General features: G+C 42.2%; 3 protein-coding genes across 7 annotated transcripts in view; 1 reads left to right on the top strand and 2 right to left on the bottom strand.

Moving 5' to 3' along the window:
• Positions 1-1,603: 1,603 nt before the first annotated feature.
• On the bottom strand, positions 1,604-10,036 carry LOC131233335 (bifunctional adenosine 5'-phosphosulfate phosphorylase/adenylylsulfatase HINT4). The gene is made up of 6 exons (XM_058230015.1): positions 9,765-10,036; positions 9,507-9,553; positions 2,559-2,635; positions 2,378-2,444; positions 2,048-2,125; positions 1,604-1,897 (listed from the first exon to the last, which is right to left on the bottom strand). Exons 1-6 carry the CDS (start codon positions 9,840-9,842, stop codon positions 1,795-1,797), a joined length of 450 nt encoding a protein of 149 aa, XP_058085998.1. The 5' UTR covers positions 9,843-10,036; the 3' UTR covers positions 1,604-1,794.
• A 2,057-nt stretch (positions 10,037-12,093) lies between these two features.
• LOC131232817 (putative pentatricopeptide repeat-containing protein At2g02150) lies at positions 12,094-15,984 on the bottom strand. 4 transcript variants are annotated; one of them, XM_058229302.1, is made up of 4 exons: positions 13,260-15,984; positions 12,657-12,729; positions 12,459-12,553; positions 12,094-12,351 (listed from the first exon to the last, which is right to left on the bottom strand). In XM_058229302.1, the coding sequence occupies exon 1, from the start codon at positions 15,798-15,800 to the stop codon at positions 13,503-13,505; it is 2,298 nt and encodes a 765-aa protein (XP_058085285.1). In that variant the 5' UTR covers positions 15,801-15,984; the 3' UTR covers positions 12,094-12,351; positions 12,459-12,553; positions 12,657-12,729; positions 13,260-13,502. The 4 variants fall into 4 exon arrangements, with proteins under 4 accessions (XP_058085285.1, XP_058085284.1, XP_058085286.1 ...); XM_058229301.1 differs by having other exon boundaries at positions 12,657-15,984; XM_058229303.1 differs by lacking the exon at positions 12,657-12,729.
• A 3,053-nt stretch (positions 15,985-19,037) lies between these two features.
• Positions 19,038-20,525, top strand: part of LOC131232751 (protein arginine N-methyltransferase 7) — a 28,269-nt gene continuing 26,781 nt past the window's right edge. The window contains exon 1 of one of the 2 annotated variants that reach the window (XM_058229223.1): positions 19,038-19,499. In XM_058229223.1, coding sequence (XP_058085206.1) covers positions 19,069-19,499 — 431 coding nt within the window. In that variant the 5' untranslated portion in view covers positions 19,038-19,068. The remainder of the gene's footprint in view (positions 19,500-20,525) is intronic. The other variant, XM_058229225.1, reaches the window with a different exon arrangement.

Raw genomic sequence — 20,525 nt, 5'->3', positions numbered from 1 at the left:
TGTAAAGTAGGCCCCACCTACAAATGGCTTGGATCAAATACATGCTTCATGGTGGGGTCCATTCAAGTATGCCACAAAACCATATCATGATCTTATAAAAGAAAATGAAATAGAGAGGGAGAGAGAGGGATAGAGAGTGGGACACGCGTGATGGAGGGACCCCGACACTATGGGCCCTCCCTTGCACTAAATTATACATCAAGTGGGTCTCATTATACATGGGCCCATTAAATCAAAATCCAACGGTGGAAATCCCTTTTCCACTAAAATAGACGGTCTAGATGACTCTAGGTATACAAGAAAAATAAACATAATAATGAGGTCCATGGAGAATGGCTCCATCATGGAATGATCATGATGATCAAAGTGGGCCATCGGCCACATCTTAGGGTCCCAAGTGAGATTCAAACCATTGGTCGGTTGGCCTCACGTGACCCATCTTAAAAATATCAAAACTACTCTACCAAAGCACCTACCGCTTGATCTTCTTGCTCCCTTGGCTTCCTTAGCTCCTTAGCTTCGATTCCAACGGATGAGATGAGGTTTGGATGGTTGAGATGAGAGGTGAAGGGGTAGGAAAGTGGGCCACCTTTGTTGCTTGGGAAAGCTTGAAGAGGCTCATACGTATGGTGTTTTCTCTCTTGCTTGGGAATGAGTTTGAAAATGAGAGAGAGAGACTTGTAAAGGGAGAGAGAGTGATGGGTGATGGAGTGATGGATGTGGTGAGTGATGGGTGTGTAAAAGATTTTTTGACTTTTAGGGATTTTGGTGTAAGAAAGGTATGGGCTTATAAGAACTTTTTGACTTTTGTGGTTGCTTGGGAATGGGTGAAAGGTGATGTGTACTTGACATGTACTTGACATGATGAGATTGATGGGTTGATTGATTGATGTGACATCTCGTAGAGATTCTCTCATAATTCGCACGCGCGGCGTTTTCCTTGCACCGAACGCTCGCCCGCATCTCCTGGCCAGAGTATCGGATTAGCGTACGAGTCGCGGCATCGGAACCGCGGCGACGGCGCGGTCGCTAGGGTACACATCTTGCGTTGAGTTGACTCGGGTTAACGGCATGCATCTCAGGGTCGCACACAAACATCGGATATGGGTCGAAGGTTGCCGGAATTCAACCGGGAAGACCCCAGAAGTCTATGGAACGGTACGGTCTAGGATACGGGGCTTACATAGCTCCACTAAAGAGCAAGGGGGGATCCATGTTGTTGATATTTGGCGTGGATTCCATGTATGTGGGGCCTATGGATTGACAATCCATACCATTGGCTTGATAGATCAAACCATGGATGTGAGAGGATCCAAAAAATCTACCAGATGGGAAGATCCTTGCCATCCAATACTTGATCTTTTTTCTTCTTTTTTTTTTCCATGGAATGTGGACCAAATTGCTGCATTTTTTTTTTCTTACCTGTTTATCGTGTACGACGGAAGGATTAGAATTCTCCAATTTGAGAAATTTGCAGGGCATCTCCATTATGTGTGTAGGGACCCGGCTAATCAATGATATGGATCATCAACCATGGGCTCCACATGTACAGAATCCTATAATTCATTGGTCCAGAAATGAGTATACCAAGAGGACAAACATGTAGAAACAAGAAAATTATTAAATGGTGATAAGATTTCAGACATTCAAGAAGCATTTTTCCACGAGAACCTTTATAATTTTGTAGAGAGAAATCTTTTAAAAAAACATGTAGAGGGAAAATTAGGTCAGACTGAACCCTGAACCAGACAGTTTGAGAAGGATCAAACCCACAGCAGAGCAGTCAACCATTAGCTATGAGTGCACCACTGTCGATGGCTTTATCTTCTCCAACAGCTTCTCAGCCTCTATGAATGCACCAAGAGATCCCAAAGATACATACTTTAAATGCTTCCATCTGTTCAAGCTTTCCAAAAGTTAAAGAAGAAAGATGCAGCACATAACTTCTACATGACAGATTTAGAGTTGTTTTCACAGAAAAAAATAAAAATAAAAATAGAAATGAATGATTCAAGCAAATAGAAGTGGAAATGGCAAAAAATAAAACCTTGGCATGAAGGGAAGTGCTAAACAATGAAGATGGAGATGGTTGACGCTGTTGAATGGAGGCTGATGAAACCCAAACCTGTCAGAGGGCAAATGAAGCTTTACACATGTGAGAGCACAGATGTACCTTTCCAGTAATTCCACAGCAATGTTGTTTTATGAATTCTTCTAAGTAAAAGAAAAAAAAACAAACACTGAGATCTTGAGCACAATACAACAGTTCTTTGATTGATAGAAGCAACGGGAATGAAGCATATCTATGATAGCAGAAATGATTGAATCAAAAGGCATCAACTTCACAAAGGAAACATGAAGTGTTCAAAGATCATACCTATAATGCCTACATCCAGGTGCATCTTTTTGCAACAGAGTTTGTCCGACATTCAACATGTGGCTCACTGTGATGAATGCAAACACTAGAGGCTATAGAAGTTGCAACAAAATTATAAAATGATAAAAAGCTAGAAATTGCCACATTGGTTCATGATAAACTGTCTTATAATTGCATGTACCCAAATGATAATCTTCACTTCTTCTTTGGAGATCCTTGACGGTTGATATATGCTCCACAGGAATAACCAGATAGTGCCTATCAATTTTTCACATCAGAAATGAATGCTTTCATAAATGAAGGTTGTCAGTGAACAACCAGAAACAAATGGATAAATGAATTGCCCTTGGTATGTAAAAATATGTGTTAGCCAATGGATGAAATAAACCAAACAAGATTGTTTCTTACTGTGTTAAATAGGCCAGTGAAACATAACAGAGCATGACGTGGCAAATAAACCATTGAGTATAAATACCATTCAGGCTTTCAGTCTATAAATGGGGTACATGGTTCTAAGTCCTTTGATAGATGTCCCAACAAAGAGTTGGTTAAGAACAAGAACAACTTACAAAAGACAATTCACATCGAACTAAAAAAGGCATCTAATATTCCAATTTGGGGTTTTTGGTGCATGGGCCATCTGGGATGAGGCCCATCATACCAACAGTTTGGATCACTGAACCATGAGCCTCACTTGTAGAAACTGAATACCTGAATATGCTGTACAAACTCTTGGCCTGTTCACCATATAATACCTCTTAGCCATTAGTATTGGTAAATAATCAAAGAAAATATAAGTGTGCAAACAGAAGTTTTCTACATGGTAGTCGAAAATAAACATCTCATCGGTGGTCTGTGATTGATCTTGGATTCTTAATAGCATCAAGAGATGGGAGTCCAAGATTGTGAGTCAATATATGGATCTTTTGACTGGTGAGGAGTGGGTGAGTCCGAGGCTTGACAGACTGCCATTTAATAGCTTGACCAAAGTGGATGCTGCCTTCCTTGAGAGGCCAGCTTCGGAAGAAGTTAAACCCGTGGTGGATGCGCTGGGTAAGGATAAAGCCACGGGGCCAGATGGATTCCCCTTGGCTTTTTTCCAGGCATTCAGGGAGATGGTAAAGGGCAACATGGTCAGTTTTATAGCTGAGTTCTTTTAAGAGCAGTCGGTTACCGTTGGACATGGGCAGTTCCTTTATAGTCACTATCCCGAAGAATGAAGGCACTGATTATTTGAGGGACTTCAGGCCCATTGGCCTATTCAAGAGCCCATACAAGATTCTTGCCAAAATTATGGCCTCCAGGTTTCGGGCGGTCCTCTCGAGCGTTTATCACTGGTAGATTGATCCTGGATAGTGTGATGGTCGTGCACAAATGCTTAGATTCACAACATAGGGCTGGTAGCAAGGGCATCATTTGCAAGTTGGATCTAGAGAAAGCTTATGATCATGTGGACTAGGGCTTTCTAAACTACATGTTGGGTTGGTTGGACTATGGACATCGTTGGAGGCAGTGGATCCGAACATGCTTCGATCCACTAAGTTCTCTCTATTGATTAATGGTTCCCCAAATGGCTTCTTCAAGGCCTCGAGGGGCCTTTGGTAGGGAGATCCCCCCTCTCCCTTTTTGCTTGTAGTGGTCATGGAGGCTCTCATCAAAATGTTGGATAAAAGTCAGGCCATGGGTCTCACTAGAGGGTTCAAGGTGGAAAATGCCAAGCTTCAAATATCCCATCTTCAGTTTACTGATGATACCATACCTTTTGTGAGGTGAATGAAGTCATGATGGATAAACTTGAGGAAGATTATGAGGTGTTTTAAAGTGGTGTCGGGGCTGAACGTTAATATCTCTAAAAGCAAACTTTTGGGGATTCATATGTCTAACGAGGAGGTGGCAAGGTTCATCGTGGTATTCGGGTGTCACTTTAGGTCCTTTCCATCAACGTATCTTGGCCTCTAGCTATGCGTGGGCAAACTGCAAAGCACTTGTGGGACAAAGTCATTGAAAAAATGAAGAGGAAGCTGCCAAGATGGAAGAGTAGATACTTATTGTTGGACAATAGGATCACACTTATTAAAGTTGCATTATTTAAAATGCCCTTGAACTTATGTCATTGTTTAAATGCCTGAAGTTGGTGTTGGCTAGGTTGGAGAAATTGAGGACTTCCTTTTTTTTTTCTTTTTTTGAGGAATGGTGGGTTGTTCATCCCTGTACAGAGCATCTAGCACGACTGTCTGTACAGTGAGTAAAGTCATGGAGGGGGTTTGCTTCTCCATTGGAGATGTGGCTCAGGCAAGGCTTCTTAACGTTGACTTCCCTAGGCTCTCTACGATTGCAGATATCTCGATTGCTCGTTGCTTCTCCTTCTTGAGTGTGGAAGTTGTGTGGTCCCCCCACTGCAAAAGGAACTTCACAATCAAGGAGGTAGAAGAATTCATTGGGCTTTTGGCCCGGCTTCAAGGACTCTGCCCTTCGCCCAATGAAAAGGATCTATTGGCATAGAGCAAAGACATGTTGGGGAGGATTTATGTCTGCTCCTTCAAGGGTATGGTCTCCTAAGCTTCGGTGGGCATGAGCTATATGCATACATGTTTCATTTAGCATTACCCCTGCGACCTTTGCTTGGTTGGTGGGAAGGAATAGGGTGCTCACCATACATAATCTCCAGAAAAGGTCAATGGCACTCCCCAACATTTGCATCCTATGTATGCATGACGTGGAGTCAATGGATCATTTATTCATCCACTACCCCTTCGCCAAAGTTGTGGGACCATTTTTTTTTTTTTTTTAACTTCCTCAAAGTCTCTTGGGTGATGACGGGGACTATCAAGATTTCTTCCTCACGTGGTGTGGAGGTGGGCCAAGGAAGAAGGGAGGGGCAAGGTGGAGGTTAGCTATGTAGGCCAGTCTTTGGGTTCTTTGGGGACAAAGGAATAACCGTTGCTTTTGGAACCCAAGGAGCCATCTTTTGAAGTCTTTAAAAGGGAGAAATCTGATGTTTGGAGTGGGTTTCTTGAATTTTTTTGGGGATTTTTGTATCTTCTTTTGCTTTGACTTGACATCTGTATAGCTTCGTTTGCCCTTTGGGTCTTTTCTTTTAATAAAATCTTATCGCCTTTTTTTTAAGAAATTGTTGTTGTTGTTGTTGTTATCATTCTGAATGATATTTGTCCAAGCAATTCAATCCTACTTTTAAAGTCCATAACCCTTGGTTGAAATATATCATGCCCATGTGCTCTAGGATAATGCCTTGTGAAAAAAACATCAAACCCAGTTCAATCCCAATAAACATTTATTCCTTTAACAACGTGGAATTGGTGTGGAAATAATTGTTGCAGTTGCTCAATTAACCACCTATTGAGCACGCTTGGGAAATAATGCATTGAAATGGATTTTGATGTAGGACCAACCATATGGTCTCACTACTCATTAAAGAAGACCACCAATAGGGGTAGAAGATATCAAGGTCCAAGTGGGTCCCACACTAACACATGAAAGTGAGAGTTCTTTAAAGAAATGGATCAACAGGGAATAAATGTTGAGATCTGGTTAGGACTTAGGAGTCTAACAAGATGAGCAAAATAGCTTCTTTTACAGTCTTTTCAGGAAAGATACTATCTTGTATATGGAGTCGGCCCATTTTGTTTGGGAAGGAGGTTCCAACGAGTGAAGTTAGAAGCGTCTCAAGGCTTGTGATTGTTCAACAAATGGGCCCCACTTTTGGTGAGAGGAAATAGTGTAAAAGAAATCATTAGAAGTACTAGCTAAATTGCGCTTCAATGCTCCACGCATAAGACATAGGGTTATGAGGGTCTAAAATTCGATCTAGAATAAGAACTTTTCTCTCCCCATCTAATATTGGCCATTGTAGAATGTGAGAGGCTTCTCTTCTCCCTTTCATGATATGCATAGGTTCAATCCATCCCCGTGTTGGGGATTTACATTCAATTATTATTATTTTTTATCGGTAATTTGCGCCCAATTATGAGTGAACTTTCTTTTTTCAATCTCCACTATCACTGTTCCATATTCTAGAATTAAAAACTCATCCTCCTTGGAAGGCAGAGAAACAAGTTCTACTCAACGTGATTAAATGCCTTCTCCACATCAATCCTGCACACCTTGGTTGCCTCACAATTTCATTGAGAGATTACACAAATTCGACAAAAGAACCCATCCAAATTTGACAATTTTGCACAAAAGCAGCTTGAGAGTACCATGATGGAAGGCATAATTTACCTTACAGGCATGTTTGGATTGTGGGAAAAGAAAAGAAAGGGAAAGTGTAATGATTATGCAATGATGGACTACCATGGATTCCACGAGCATTATTGAAATGTGGATTCCATTTTTTGGTTATTTGTTTGGATAGCAAGTGAAAATCTCTTTTTATGTGAGAGAATACTACCCTCATAATTTGCGTTGGGGAAATTGACTATGGAAAACTGTAATAATGATTGCCATGTGGAATCCACCCTCTTCCTTGCCATCTGAATATCACAAAATTGTCACATCAATGGAAAACATTTTCTATTTCCTTAGTTTTCCATGGTTTGCCTCCTATCCAAAACACACACTAAGTGATTTGCAATTACTTTCCTAGCATTCATATTGAGGGACTAGGCTCCAAGTTTCAATAACTTTAGTTTCAGGTTGGACTTGAAAAGAATATTTTAGAGGGCTACTTATTATTTGGTTGTTTCCTTAGCATTGAGCTAATGCTTGCAAAATCCAATATTATATCTTATTGTAGCCTACAACCTGATGGTCAAAGAATGATCGAATGGTGAACATGAAAATATAAGTTGGTAATCAAGCATTCAACCTCAATGCACATGGACACATGTACAACATTCGGACCGTACATTTGTTGGTCCTATTGTGGATGGCATTGTGTACATGATCCTATCCACATATTGCAAGATTCTTGCCCATTGAATGTTGCCCATTGTTTGGAACTTCCCCAACCACCCAATTGTAACCCTAAAAAATCTTTGAATTAGTGGCTAGAATCACCCAATATTTGTGGTTTTTTGGAGTACATTGAAGCCATGGTAGGTTCCAACACATGAATGGCCTAGATCTCGCATATTTATGCCACATGTATGAATAATGAGTCATCATCATCATCCTCATTTAAGCTCTATCCCAATTAATTGGGGTCAGCTATATGAATCCTATTCTGCCATTCCATTCTATCAAGGGCCATAATTGTAGTTAGACCATAGGTCATCAAGTCTTTCCTTACTGCCTCCACCCGCGACCTTTTGGGCCTTCTCCTTGCCTTTAAGAGTCTTCAGCTTGCACCAACTCACTCCTTCTAACCAATGCAGTTCTTGGTCTTTGTTGCACATGACCAGACCATCTAAGTCTACTTTCCCTTATCTTATTACCTATTTATGCTACTCCTAAGTCCCCTTGAATGCAATCATTTCTAATTCTATTCCTGTCTTGCCACTCATCCATCATTCATTCTATGAACATGTTGCTCCTCGACCACTCAATATTTTGTCTCGTAAAGCAAGGTCGGTCTTATAACCATCCTATAAAAATTTCCCTTTGAGTGGTACACGGTGATCACATAAAACTCCAAAGGCCCATCTCCATTTCTTCCACCCTGATTGAATTCTATGGGCAACATCCTTCTCAATCTCTCCAGTGTAAGGAATTATCGATCCACGATATCAAAAGTGGTCATCTTGGAAAACTTCTTGGCCAAGAATCTTAACTAATCCCTTTTTCCACTCTTGTTGTTAGTAAATTGCACTCGATATACCTTGTTTTAGTGTGACTAAATTTAAATCCTTCATATTCTAAAGCACCCCTCGTAAATTTAACTTTGGGTTTACACCCTCCCTCATCTTATCAATCAAAAGTATGTCATCTGCAAACAACTTGTCCTACAAATGCCTCCTTAACTTGTCTGTAATCAATGCAAAAAGGTACACCCCCAGTGCAAGCCTACAGTAATTGGGAACTTAGTTCTCTCTCCACTAGTGGTCCTCACATTTGTTACTGCTCCCTGATACACATCCTTAATCTTGTCAATATATCCTCTTGAAACTCCCTTCTCTCCCAACACCCACCCAATTGACTCTCTAGGGAAGTATGAATAATGAGAGTTTCATAAATAACTAATATATTTTCATTTACTTCTAGACACTTTATCTAATTACAATCTGCAATTAAAATGCAAGTACTTGTATAATTTCTATGCACTGAATTAAAACAGTACATTGGAGAAAATGATACTAAATCTGCAGCTTCTTGACTCCCGGTAGGAACAAAAAAAAAAAAAAAACCATGCATCAAATCAAATACAATAATACATATAAAGATAGGGTGTGTTTGGATGCTCTATTGAATTGGGTTACAACTAGTAGTCTAATGAACTGGGAAATGGATATAACCATGTTGCATTTTACTTGCTATGAGGGCATGACATTACTTCCAAGATGGACTTGAAAGGAACATATTTTTAGGGGTCGTTTAGTAGCTTGGATTCTGGTGCATTTGGAATTGGAGTCCAAATCCAAACCAAAATACTATGTTTGGCACACTGGAATTCAGGGGAGAGATTTGAAATCCTAAATAAGCTCACTTTTCAATTCCTCTCTAGAGGATAGCTTACAAAATTCAAGGATTTGAAATCCTCTCTAATGGTCATATTTTTCAAACCGTTTATTTAAGAAGAGTAACACATGCCTTCTCCACACCTCCAAAAGCAGGTCGCCATACACAGTTTCCGGATTCCACATATTGAAAATCCAGGCCGCCAAACACTAACTGACATAATGAAAATCTCAGGGATTCAAAATCCTGGATTTCAGAAAGCTGCCATAGTTTGAGTGCTACTCCCTTATCATGAATTATAGAAAATGTTTACAATTCAATTCACTTGCACATCCAAACGCAACCATAAGAATATATCTCCATTCGAGGATCTAGGAAATGCTCGCAACTCAGTTCACTTGCGCATCCAAACGAAACCATATTCTTATTTTTTTGAAGCAAACACTTGCAATTCAATTCACTTGCACATCCAAATGCAACCATATCCATATCTTTTTCGACGACGACAGGAAAAAAAAAAAAAGAAAACAGAAATTGGAATGAAATCTATATACACCTGAATGCCGAAGGGTTAATATCTTGAAAAGCAACGACCTTTTCATCCTGCGATTGAACGATAATCGAATTATGACAATAGAATAATTTAAGTGATGTAATTGATATCTACACCCGCCCTGATTGATTTGCAAACCCCCAATTCCCCTTTTTTGGAATTGAAATAAGTACATAAATCAACAGAGGATGGGTGTGAGCAGTCGTTTCCACGAAGAAAGTGGAAAATGACAAGAAGGGTAGAGAGGAGAGAGGGTCTGACGGTGTAGAGGAGAGGGTTAGAAGTGGAAGATCGGGCAATTTGGCAGAAGAGGCACGGCCCAGCTACTGCACCCGCCATCTGCACTGCCCGAACTAATACGCTGCGCGCGTCGGAGTTCCGACCTTCTTCTGTAGCAAGGAGGAGACTCGAGTGAGATGCACGTCGCGGTTCTCGACACAAGCGTGTGAGAGATTTGGGCCGTTGATCAAAGCAGCCTTCATCGTCTGGCGGCGAACCCGACCTTTCCACCCATCAGTCCCACTGTCGCCTGTCGGTGACGGCTCATATTTAACTTGTTTGGAGTTCTTCTGTCTCGAGTACCAACTCATTACTCAGCCCCACGCCCACATGCTGAGATGGACTGATGGTTTAGACCGTCCATGTTCTCGTTATTAACGTAAATAAGCCACTGGGAAGTAATCAGGCTTGAGTGATGATTCTAAGATTTGATTTTTAAAGTCGAATGAGAGCCGTTGAAAATTTTTCCTTCTCATTGTCCTGAGCAGGTAGAGATAGTGATGATCACGACCGTCCACTTAGTCAAGTTTTTTAAGATGCCCGGCATATATTCCACAACATAGACGGTTCTCGACCACTTGTCACGTTGAAGGCCTCTGGGCGCCGACCCACTGGATCCTGAATCGCTGGGGGACACGCTGTATGATGAGGAGGCGGATTGCGTACTTAATACGCTATAGTGTAATCAGTAAACTCTGTGGGGCCCACTGTGATGTATTTGTCTTATCCACACCGTCCATCCATTTTATCAGCTCATTTTAGTGCATAAGCCCCAAAATTGAAGCATATCCAAAGCGCAAATGGACCCCATGTGGGGATAATGACATCCACCGTTGAAATCTTCCTAGGGCCCACAGTGATGTTTATTTGTCATCCAACCTGTTCATAAGGTCACACAGACATGGATGAAGAGAAAATACGAATATCATCTTGATCCACAACTTCCGTGGCCCATAAGAAAATTTCAACCGTAGGCATTAAATTCCCCATGGTGTGGTCCATTTGAGCTTAGGGTATGCTTCAATTTTGGGCCTATCCCCTAAAATAAGCGGCAAAAAATGGATGGACCGCATGGATAAGACACATACATCCCGGTAGGCCCCACAGTTTTACCGAGTAGGCAATCCGCATGGGTATGATGAATGACCGGCTTTCCTTTAGATGGGCCTTGATAGGATGCCGTGCTCTGTGCCACAGTATCGTAGCCGGGTGCGTTTTCACCCAGGCTGCATCTTAGATGATGATCTGAACAGTTCAGGTTCTCATTGATGCCTTGTAGAAGCTATCATCTTATAATCTCACTACATTGATGATGCACAGGACTCCATGAAATGACAATTTTAACCTTTCCAGTGTGGGTCCTACACCTATATACGCCCACATGGTGCTCACCGGTGTCATCCATGACCGATATGGGGCAGCATCCGTGGCGAAAGATTAGATACCCGATACACCATTTTTGGATAACCCGAAATGATCACCCACAACAGTTGCATGGAAACACCTTGAAAGAAGTCTTCAATGCACATAGGGTTGCAGTGGCACCAACTCTCCCCACCTCTCCATCCATTGATTTCGTTGGTATGGTCCACATGAGTGGATTGGCATGATCTTGTGCTTGGTAATCTATGATAGGGCCCACCTTTTGCATGGCTTGGATGTCCCACTCATGTAAAGGTGCAATCCTAGCATGCTCAAATGTGATCATTTGTCCTATTTTTGCACCAATTAAAAATAGTCCATGTAAGAACATGAAGCATTCCATGACCCCTATGCTTGCTCAAATAGCTGGATTGGCTCAATATTGCAACACATCAACATGCCTTTGGGTAAACCAAACCGCAAGATGGGCTGCTGGACATTGGAATACACGGATATTCTCAAACGCATGATGGGCATCTCAATATCCCAAAAATGTCGAATCAGTGTCCAAAAAATACTGGAATTTTCGAATTTCCACAAGCAGTTACCCTCTCTTTCAGTTCAATTGACTCCCACGGAGCCTAATCAGGTAATGCTTATGATAAGAGGACCCTTCCAACCAAAAAGGCCACTCACAGTGGAAATGGCCCAGAGGAAGGACTCTGTTTCAATTATGACAAGAAATTTGATTTAAGCCTCTTAAATCATCGGTGACCCCAAGCCTGGATGGTAAATGTTTCAATTCCTGTGACTGAAAAATCCATTTCCAGCTTTCAAGGACTCGTGATGAATCCGAATGCAAAGGGCTAATACAAAAAGTACCCAAAGAAGAGAAAAAATATCATAGCTTTCTTCTAAGACAACCCAGTGTGGAAGTCCAAACCACACATTTACCCAATAGACCTCTCTATGGATGCAGTAACAGTATAAATTCTATTGGAACAGACCTTCCCGTTGACGTAGTATGACAAGAGATGGCACTGCCATATTGTCATTACACGGCATCTTTAAAGAATTACAACACACATTGCTCTGCGAAGAGTAAACGATTCTTGTTGCTCAGTCATGCAATAGATGTAGTTAGATTGAAGTTTGAAGACAGTCTCCATGGGCATGTATTTTGTCTTGAGAAGGGGAAGGCAATATCCTGCAGATAAAGATGAATCAGCATTGCTTGGTATATGACATGCTTTCAAAAGACTGTGAATGACAAATGAACAGATTTTCTTTCTTTTTAAATGTAAAAATACAGACCGGAACAGTTACATCCATATGATCTCAAGGTCCATGAATATACAAAACTATTTCTCTGATGCCGTATCACATTTTTCTTATGCACAATCTACCATCTGCCATAAAAATAAGATACTAGGCTATCAGGTCACAAGAAATATAAGCAATCTAACAGCAAAAATCAAGGAAAGCTAACAATGCAATGAGGGTCTTATCAACCTCCATTTCGTGGGATGGAAGAAGATGCAGCAATTGGATAGCAGTTTGACAGAACAAACCTCTCTTATAGCACCTGATAAAATTAGCTCAAGCTGTAAAACTTTTATAATGATGTGATCTTTTCCATTCGTAACATGGAAGCAATTAGCGCATCACATTTCCTTACAAGGAGATGGGAAGGCCTTGTGTCACATAAGCATAAGAAGGGGTGGACTCCAATGTGTGTTTATGAATTTGCCCTAGAGTACTAAATTGCAGAACTCATCCACAAGTCCAAACTGTGGGTCCCATCATGGTACGAGAATAGCCTGAAAGCCACACTGGTCAGACAATCGTGGTGATCTGTTTTGCCAACTGAATGTTTTCTTTCAGTCCTCCAGTCGATGGCAGCAATCTGGCAGTTAGGATTCTCCAATCAGTATGACTTTCAGGTCCATGATGGAGCCCATGATTTCTACGGCCTGGATGCATGTCACATGTACTGTCAATAACTTGGCACGGCTCAGTACTCTAGAGGCAAATGTAAATTGGTGTTGGGAAGGAGAAGAAATGAAATTTCATTGCCAACAGAATCAGATAAAGCTTCAGACAGCAGAAACCTACCTTTGTAGTTGGTGTGTGTACCCAACAAAAGGTACCATACCATGGATGAGGTTTGGCGAGCATGAAAATGGACAGTCTGACTCTGGACGGACAGCTGTCCACCGTCCAACATGATTGCTCAGTAAGTGAATGCCACTATCTTGGATTCCGATGCAAGAGAGAGGACAGAATAAGGCTGTCTCTTGGCCCAAATCCATTGAGCAAGAACAGCAAATTGGTGCTGAAAGAATGTAACAAAATTACTCAGGTTTGTTCATTTGGTACAGCATCACCAGTAGTGCTTGCTGTTAAACCTCTTCTTCTCATTTCATTTTGTAGCTCGAAGGCTTCATCAATATTGCCTAGCTCATGATACTTTCTCACCAGACAGCTATAAACACCCTCGTCTGGTGAAACGCCATTTCCTATCATCTCATCCAGCAAGTTCCTTGCCTGCTGCATTTGATCACATTTAGTGAGTCCCCTTATCAAGACAGCATATGCATGCAGATCAAGCTCAATACCACTGTCAACCATTTTGTCCCATAGACGGAGTGCTTCCTGAAGATTTCCGTGTTTCAAGTTCCCGTCCATCAAAGATGTGTAAGCTACCTTGTCTGGAGACATACCCTTTTCCAGCATTTCATCAAATACCTTCTTGGCATCTTCCAAGCAACTGTTTTTACAAAGGCCATCAATGAGGGCTGTGTAAGCCAGTACATTGGGCTGCAAACCCAAAACTTTCATCCTATCAAAATGGTAAGTTGCTTCCTCAACTGACCCACCTTTGCACAGTCCATCGACTAACGCACAATATGTCACAACAGTGGGAACTATGCCCAAGTCTAACATTTCATGAAGCAGACTGAGAGCTTCTGAGGATTTCCCTGCCTTAAAATAAGCATCCATGAGAGTAGTGTATATGACATGATTGAGCTTCAAACCGCGCTTTGTCATTTCAGCGACTAAAAGCTTAGCTTTTTGAAGCTCACCCCGGTCACATAGACCCCAGATGACAGTACCATACAACGACAAGTCAGGTTTCATGTCCATTCCTTGCATTTCATTCAACAGAGTCATGGCCTTTTCCATCTGTTTATTCCTGAAATGCCCATGAACAAGGGCAGTGTAGATTAGTTGGTTACTGGGCACACCTGCTTTCACCATTGCCCTGAAAATTTCTTCCGCTTCCTCAACCTTTCCCTCTTTACATAGACCATCAACTATAGCTGTATAGGTAACAATATTTAAGTTAATTCCTGCCTGCACCATTTCTTTAGCCACCTTCAATGCTTCATTGAGATTACCTGCTTTACAGTTTCCATCTATCAGAGAAGTATACGTGAACTCGTTGGGTGCAAGACCGATCAATCTCATATTCACGAAAAACTTGATTGCTTCTTGCATCATGCCTTCCTTGCAAAACGCATCAATAAATGTACTAAAAGTTACAACATTAGGCTTCACACCATTTCTCCTCATTTGGGTGAAATACCTTAATGCCTGCGGCAGCTGTTCGAACTTACAGAAGCAGTTGATAAGGGCATTGTATGTGATCACATCAGGCTCACAACCCACCCTCATCATTTCATCGAACAGACATTCTGCTTCTTCCAACTGCCCAACCTTCCCATGCCCATCAATAAGAGAATTGTATGTGATAACATCCGGCGTGCAACCCATTTCCTTCATCTGCGAAAACAACCCTCTGGCGGCCTTCAAATCCCCCTCCTTGCAAGAGATGTCTATCATGATGTTGAAAGTAAAAACCGACAGTGGAATATTCGCTGTGACCATGTTTGTAAACAACTTCCTTGACAAATTCCTCCGGCCCACTTTCGAAAGTCTGTGCAAAAGAACATTGCAAGACCGTGCCTTTGGCAAAACTCTGAACTTCCGCATCTTTTCAAAGCACTCACTGGCTTCATCTAACAACCCCAAATCCGTCAAGACGCCAAATAGCGCATCAAAAACTCCAAACCCTGAATTGCAGACGCTTCTTGTTGCTATCAAGCCATCGAGAACATCTGAATTGGGTGGGACACATTCGGACGACACCAGCACTTTAAGAACTTGTTGAGCATGAGAATACATCCTAGCCCGGAATAGTATATGCACAAGAATGCAATGCGATTCTGTTGTGTGGCAAAAGCCATTTTGGGTTTTCACCCAATTGAAGAACTTAAGCGCCAGCGGCGCATCTCGTCTCAATTCTACCAAAACTCTAGAAACCTTAGTTGGAGATAAAACCGGATCGAACAGACTTCTTAGCCGATAATCATCCCACTGCTCTTCTTTGATGATTTTACGTATCGAATCTTTATCGTATTCTTCGAGAGACTTATCTGTTTTCGCCTCCGTCGTGAAAGGAAATCGCATTAAACAAATGAAACTGGTGAAGCAGATGAACATGGAGGTGGGAAAAGGAGCGGATTTGGCAAGACGATGGCAAGAGACAACCGAATTATCGTAGTAATGAAGGGATTGATATGGGGCGAGGATTGAGAAGGAGAAGCTTGCTTGTCGGATGCCGGTGCGAATGTGGTGCATGGAAAGGCGCATTTCTTCCTGTCAACAACCGAGATTGGTTGAGGCCATTTTCTATGGACTGATTGTTGAGAGATTCTAGGGTTTTGCTTTTGGTGTTCTTCTCTCTGTTTCTTCCATGGAGATTTTCTAGGGTTTCTGGACTGAGCAGGCGGAGAGACATGGAACAGCCATGAGAAGGCAGCAGGAAATGCAAACAAGGGGTTGGATGGCTTTTATAAGGCGTTGGGCCGAGTAAAACTACTTTTTTCTCCACCTAGCAACTGGCCCACCAGAAAGTGGGCCCCCGTGGCATATGGGCCATGCTCATGAGCAAAAAAATAAAAAATCTCGGCTGTCGGATGATCCTAACAGTCTGACTTTGTGGAGCTGATTTTTGTCCAGGGCGTGTTTGCAGATTGGCCCACCTGATGACTGGCCCAATCATGCAAAATTGTGTAACACTAGCAAGATGTACTGATGCACTCTTGAACAATCTAGACTGTTGATCTGATGAACACACCAATCTGAGATGAAACCCTTCATCGTTGGATCGTGAGGAAGTGGGGTCCTTTTCTCCTGTGATCCAGACCATTTAGCTAATGATAGGCACAGTATTCTCGACCCCGGTTTTTACAAGTGGGGTCCTTTTCTCTTCGATCCAGGCCTTTGATTTGATGGCACTCAAAACCGACGGGGGATTTTACCTAAAAACACCATAAATTGGTTCTATGCAGAATTTTCCTCTTGGCCATCTATCTGCCGGCCAACATTTGAATGATTTGGGATTATCCCACCTACCTTGTAGCATATCAAATCAACGGCCTGGATCGGCAACAAAGGAACCGATCAGATACGGGCGAGGTACCATAGCTTGTGCCACTGTATCGTATTTCCGGCTAACATGACATTGTGCAAGACATCCATACCATCAAGACGGTGGGCCTCACCGCGAAGATCGCCTGGGACAAAATCACGCCCGTTTCACTTATCAGGCAGGACTCGCCATTGGAATCAATGGATAACCGACAATCAGACTCAATGTAATGGATGCGGCCCACCACTGATCGAGCCGATCAGTCTGATTTTGAGAAAGATGATCTTCACGGTGGACTTACTGTTTCCATGACGTTGATGTCCTACGCAAGTGGCATGCTGGCGATAAATATTGTACGGCACCACAAGTTGTGGTACAGTTGTATGTATGTGACTAGTTCTCCAGCAACACTGGCACGCTTTGTCCAAAACCCGCCCGAATTGTTCAAAATAGAACTAATGCCCAAGCTCGTGACGGGCCAAAGTAGCTCAGCCAGGTCGAGAGAGGTGTGCACTGTTCCAGTAGAAAGAGAAACGAAGAGAGTGAGCTTCTGTGCAGGCCAGGCCCGGCCTTGAACTCAGTCCCAAGTGCAGGCCAGGCCCGAAACTCGACGGCCCCGCCCAGCCCAGCCCATTGACAGCCCTATCACCGATAAACAAAGGTCCACCGCTCGACGTTCAAAACTTCAGGTGGTCTTCTTCGCGAGATTCGCTTATTCCACACGTGTGACAGCCTTACAAATCCACACGTGGACATAAGTGTCATAGTGTTACACATGTGTGAGATCTAAGCTTTTCATCACGTGAGATCCAGTGTTTGGATATTTAGCCATAAAAATCAGGCCATTTCAAACCCCAGGTGGGCCACAACATATCAAAACAAATATATGGCTAGAAAAACTTAATCCTTACTCTACCTGGTAGCTGGGACGATTTATAATGTCCGATTTTTTTGGTGGGAGATCTAACCATTATTTTCAACCATATGGAAAGCTCAGATCCCGCACACGTGTTTCATATATACACGTTTCCCCACGTGTGGATGTGTACGGCTTCATACGTCCTTCGTCACTGCATGCCCTATCTCGGCGGAATACAGGCCCTCGATTTGCTCTCTCTGTGGAGGGAATTTACAAAAGTACCCTTTAAAAAGTAATACAGTTAGGGCGTGTTTGGATTCATACATAGTATTGTACTACAATGTAATACTGTACAATGCATATACTCCGAACATTGTATACTGTATCCATGAGTATTATCATAGAGCAATACAATGTTTGGTATGGAGTGACCTTGGATATCTATTCAGTGGATATATCCAATTCAGTGTTTGTTTAAGAAATGGACTCCCTGGTGCGAAAAGTCCTTAACATAGGCCATATGTGTTAGTTGTTATGGACCATAGATTGGCTACTAAAACTTGACACCACTCAATGGATGATGTCAAATGCTCTGGGGGCATCAACACAATGTATGTCTTTCATCCAAACTGTCCAAGATGTAGTGTGCAGCAACAGAAGTTGTATGGAGAGAATATGTATCCAGAAGACATAGAATGCATGCTGTCATGTAAAAATGGTGATCGGACTATACCTAAGATATTGCAAACCATGAAAAATACATTACCTGCTCTTTCATAGTCTGTGAGAATGATGGGTATACAGGAGAAGAATATCAATTTTTATCACAATGAAGCAGCACAACAGTTCATTGCATCTTCGTCTGGGCCAAAGATGGATGGGCGTACATCCCGACTAACGCCCCAGATTCAAACGGAGAGGCATGATCTCCTCTTTCACAAAATGGCAAACAAGCGGAGAAGAGGGAATAAGATATACACTCGCGCAATGGTCTCTCAAGACACCATAGGAAAATGAGATTTTTTTTTTCTTCCAACTTGATCTGCAACGCAATGAAGTCGGTTGCCCTGCCCGATATGAGAAGACGTAAAAGCAGTGACGTGTGCCCATCCGTTTCTATTCGAAGACGTACTTAGGGCGGCGAGTGTATATCGGATTTCAAATCCGATTCAAACATGTGTTAATGTAATATTTTAAAATAAAACAATACTGTACCTTCTGGGCGTGCGATCCAAACACGCCCTTAGAATATTGGGTCCACATGGTATATCAATGACATTCAACCTGTCAATCATGCGCACCCAACCATGATAATCATGCTTTCTGATCGAATTGGCGTATGGGCTGCTTGTATATTTTGATGTTTTTAAGCGGTCTATGTTATTTTCTGCATTGTGGCTCACCTTATGTTTATACTGACCAAAATTTTGGTTCTTTTGCATATCACAGCGGATTACGTCTATTGGACGGGTTGGATATCATACAAATGTCACGTGGGCCCTCACAATCCTCCATTTTTTCGGATTTCTTAAGTAAAAAAGAATACGGTGAGGTTATGGTAGTTTCCGTGGTAAGGAAATGTTTTTCTTTCGTTTCGGTCCAGTGAGGATTATTTAGTAAAATCCCAAATGCTGAGGAATGTTGCTATAAAGGTCCCTTTTTTCAAATCCTGCCGCGAACTCTCCCTCGCAAATCTGATCTCAGAAACCCCACCGCCGCCTCGCCATGCCTCTCCTCCTTCCACCATCATGGCGACTTCTCTAATTTCCCATTTTAGCCTCCAAACCCTAACCCGCCTAACACCTCCAAACATCAGAAGATCCGTTCGAGCCATGAGCTCGGCCCCACCACCACAGCGCCTCTTCCAGCTGAGGCTCGACCCTTTGACGGGGACCTCCGAATGGGTGGTCGTGGAAGAAGACGTGGAAGAAAGCACGCCCAGAGCCCTTCTATCCTCGACTTCGTATCTCGACATGCTTAATGACTCCAGCAGGAACGCCGCCTTCCGTGCCGCCATCGATAGGACTGTAATGAGGCCTTGCCACGTTCTTGACATTGGGTACTGTTATCATTCGATTCATTCTCTGCAACATGTTTCATTTATTTATTTTTCTTTTCTTTTTGTTAAAATTATATTGAACTGATTTTTTTATTTTTAAGAAAGCTTGTTACCTGACAGTTGGTCTTGAGCTGAAAATTCGAGAAACATCAGTGAATAAAGTAGAAAGAAGACCATTAAAAGTTAACCTGATAGGAAATTGGAATAAATTTAGAATAAAATAGGGACTAGTTTGAATAAGATAGAATAAAATCCCAATCCAGTTGGATAGGGACTAGTTTGTGAGGATAAAGATTAGTTTGTTATTTCGTTGCTATGTATGGATTATAATGATTGTGTTTTGGGTCAGGGAGACCTTGGATTGATCTTGTACTCATCCATACATTGAGTCATTGAATGATGAAAATCACACTATTCCCATAAACAATTCAATGTCTTGTGTACTGAGAGGTAGTCTGGTAGAGCCCCTTTGAAGAGGATCAAGTACTCATCCTTACTCGTGGAGCAAGGACCATATCATTTGGCATTAGGGAATCAATCCTGGGGACGCCCAACACGCCACATGAGCTCATCAAATGGAATTGATGGAGGCTAAAGTTGGAATGTAAGTGAAGAAGTGCAGCAATATTCGTGGTTGTTGTGGGAGATCAAGGGGACCCTTGTTGCCATGAGCCTTCAATTGAGTGGTTGTCATCTTCAATGGTTAATGATACAATGTATATGACTGATGATCAAGATACAAGAAGCGAATCCAGTGGACCTAACAGTGGGCCCCGCAGAGATAGTGTATTTCCCATCCAAACAAGGTATGCTCATTTCGATTTTTTGAAGTTCAGTGGCGAAGATCCGATTAGTTGGGTATGCTGCGTAGAGCAAAATTTCAAGTTCCTAAACATGCTAAAGGATCGAACAGTTCTGTGGCATCCTTGACATAGGATCTTCGTCAAGTCCCCGTGTGCATGTTTTGGATCAATTGAATACAAGGATTTCTTGAGAGGGAGGGAGAGAGAGAGATTCATCATAGGG

This window comes from Magnolia sinica, chromosome 18 (genome assembly GCF_029962835.1).
Source record: "Magnolia sinica isolate HGM2019 chromosome 18, MsV1, whole genome shotgun sequence".
Classification (NCBI taxonomy): domain Eukaryota; kingdom Viridiplantae; phylum Streptophyta; class Magnoliopsida; order Magnoliales; family Magnoliaceae; genus Magnolia; species Magnolia sinica.
The sequence above is the reverse complement of the archived record's forward strand: the minus strand, read 5'-3'. Positions and strand labels throughout refer to the sequence as shown.

Bases quoted from the DNA above. Each gene is read 5' to 3' on its own strand.
- LOC131233335 (XM_058230015.1), bottom strand. From the start codon at position 9,842: ATGGCGGGTGCAGTAGCTGGGCCGTGCCTCTTCTGCCAAATTGCCCGA. The intron at 2,445-2,558 runs GTACATGCAATT...CATTCATCACAG, and splicing joins AAGTGAAGATTATCATTTGG to TGAGCCACATGTTGAATGTC. The intron at 1,898-2,047 runs GTTTTATTTTTT...AAGCTTGAACAG, and splicing joins GCACTTCCCTTCATGCCAAG to ATGGAAGCATTTAAAGTATG.
- LOC131232817 (XM_058229301.1), bottom strand. From the start codon at position 15,800: ATGCGCCTTTCCATGCACCACATTCGCACCGGCATCCGACAAGCAAGC.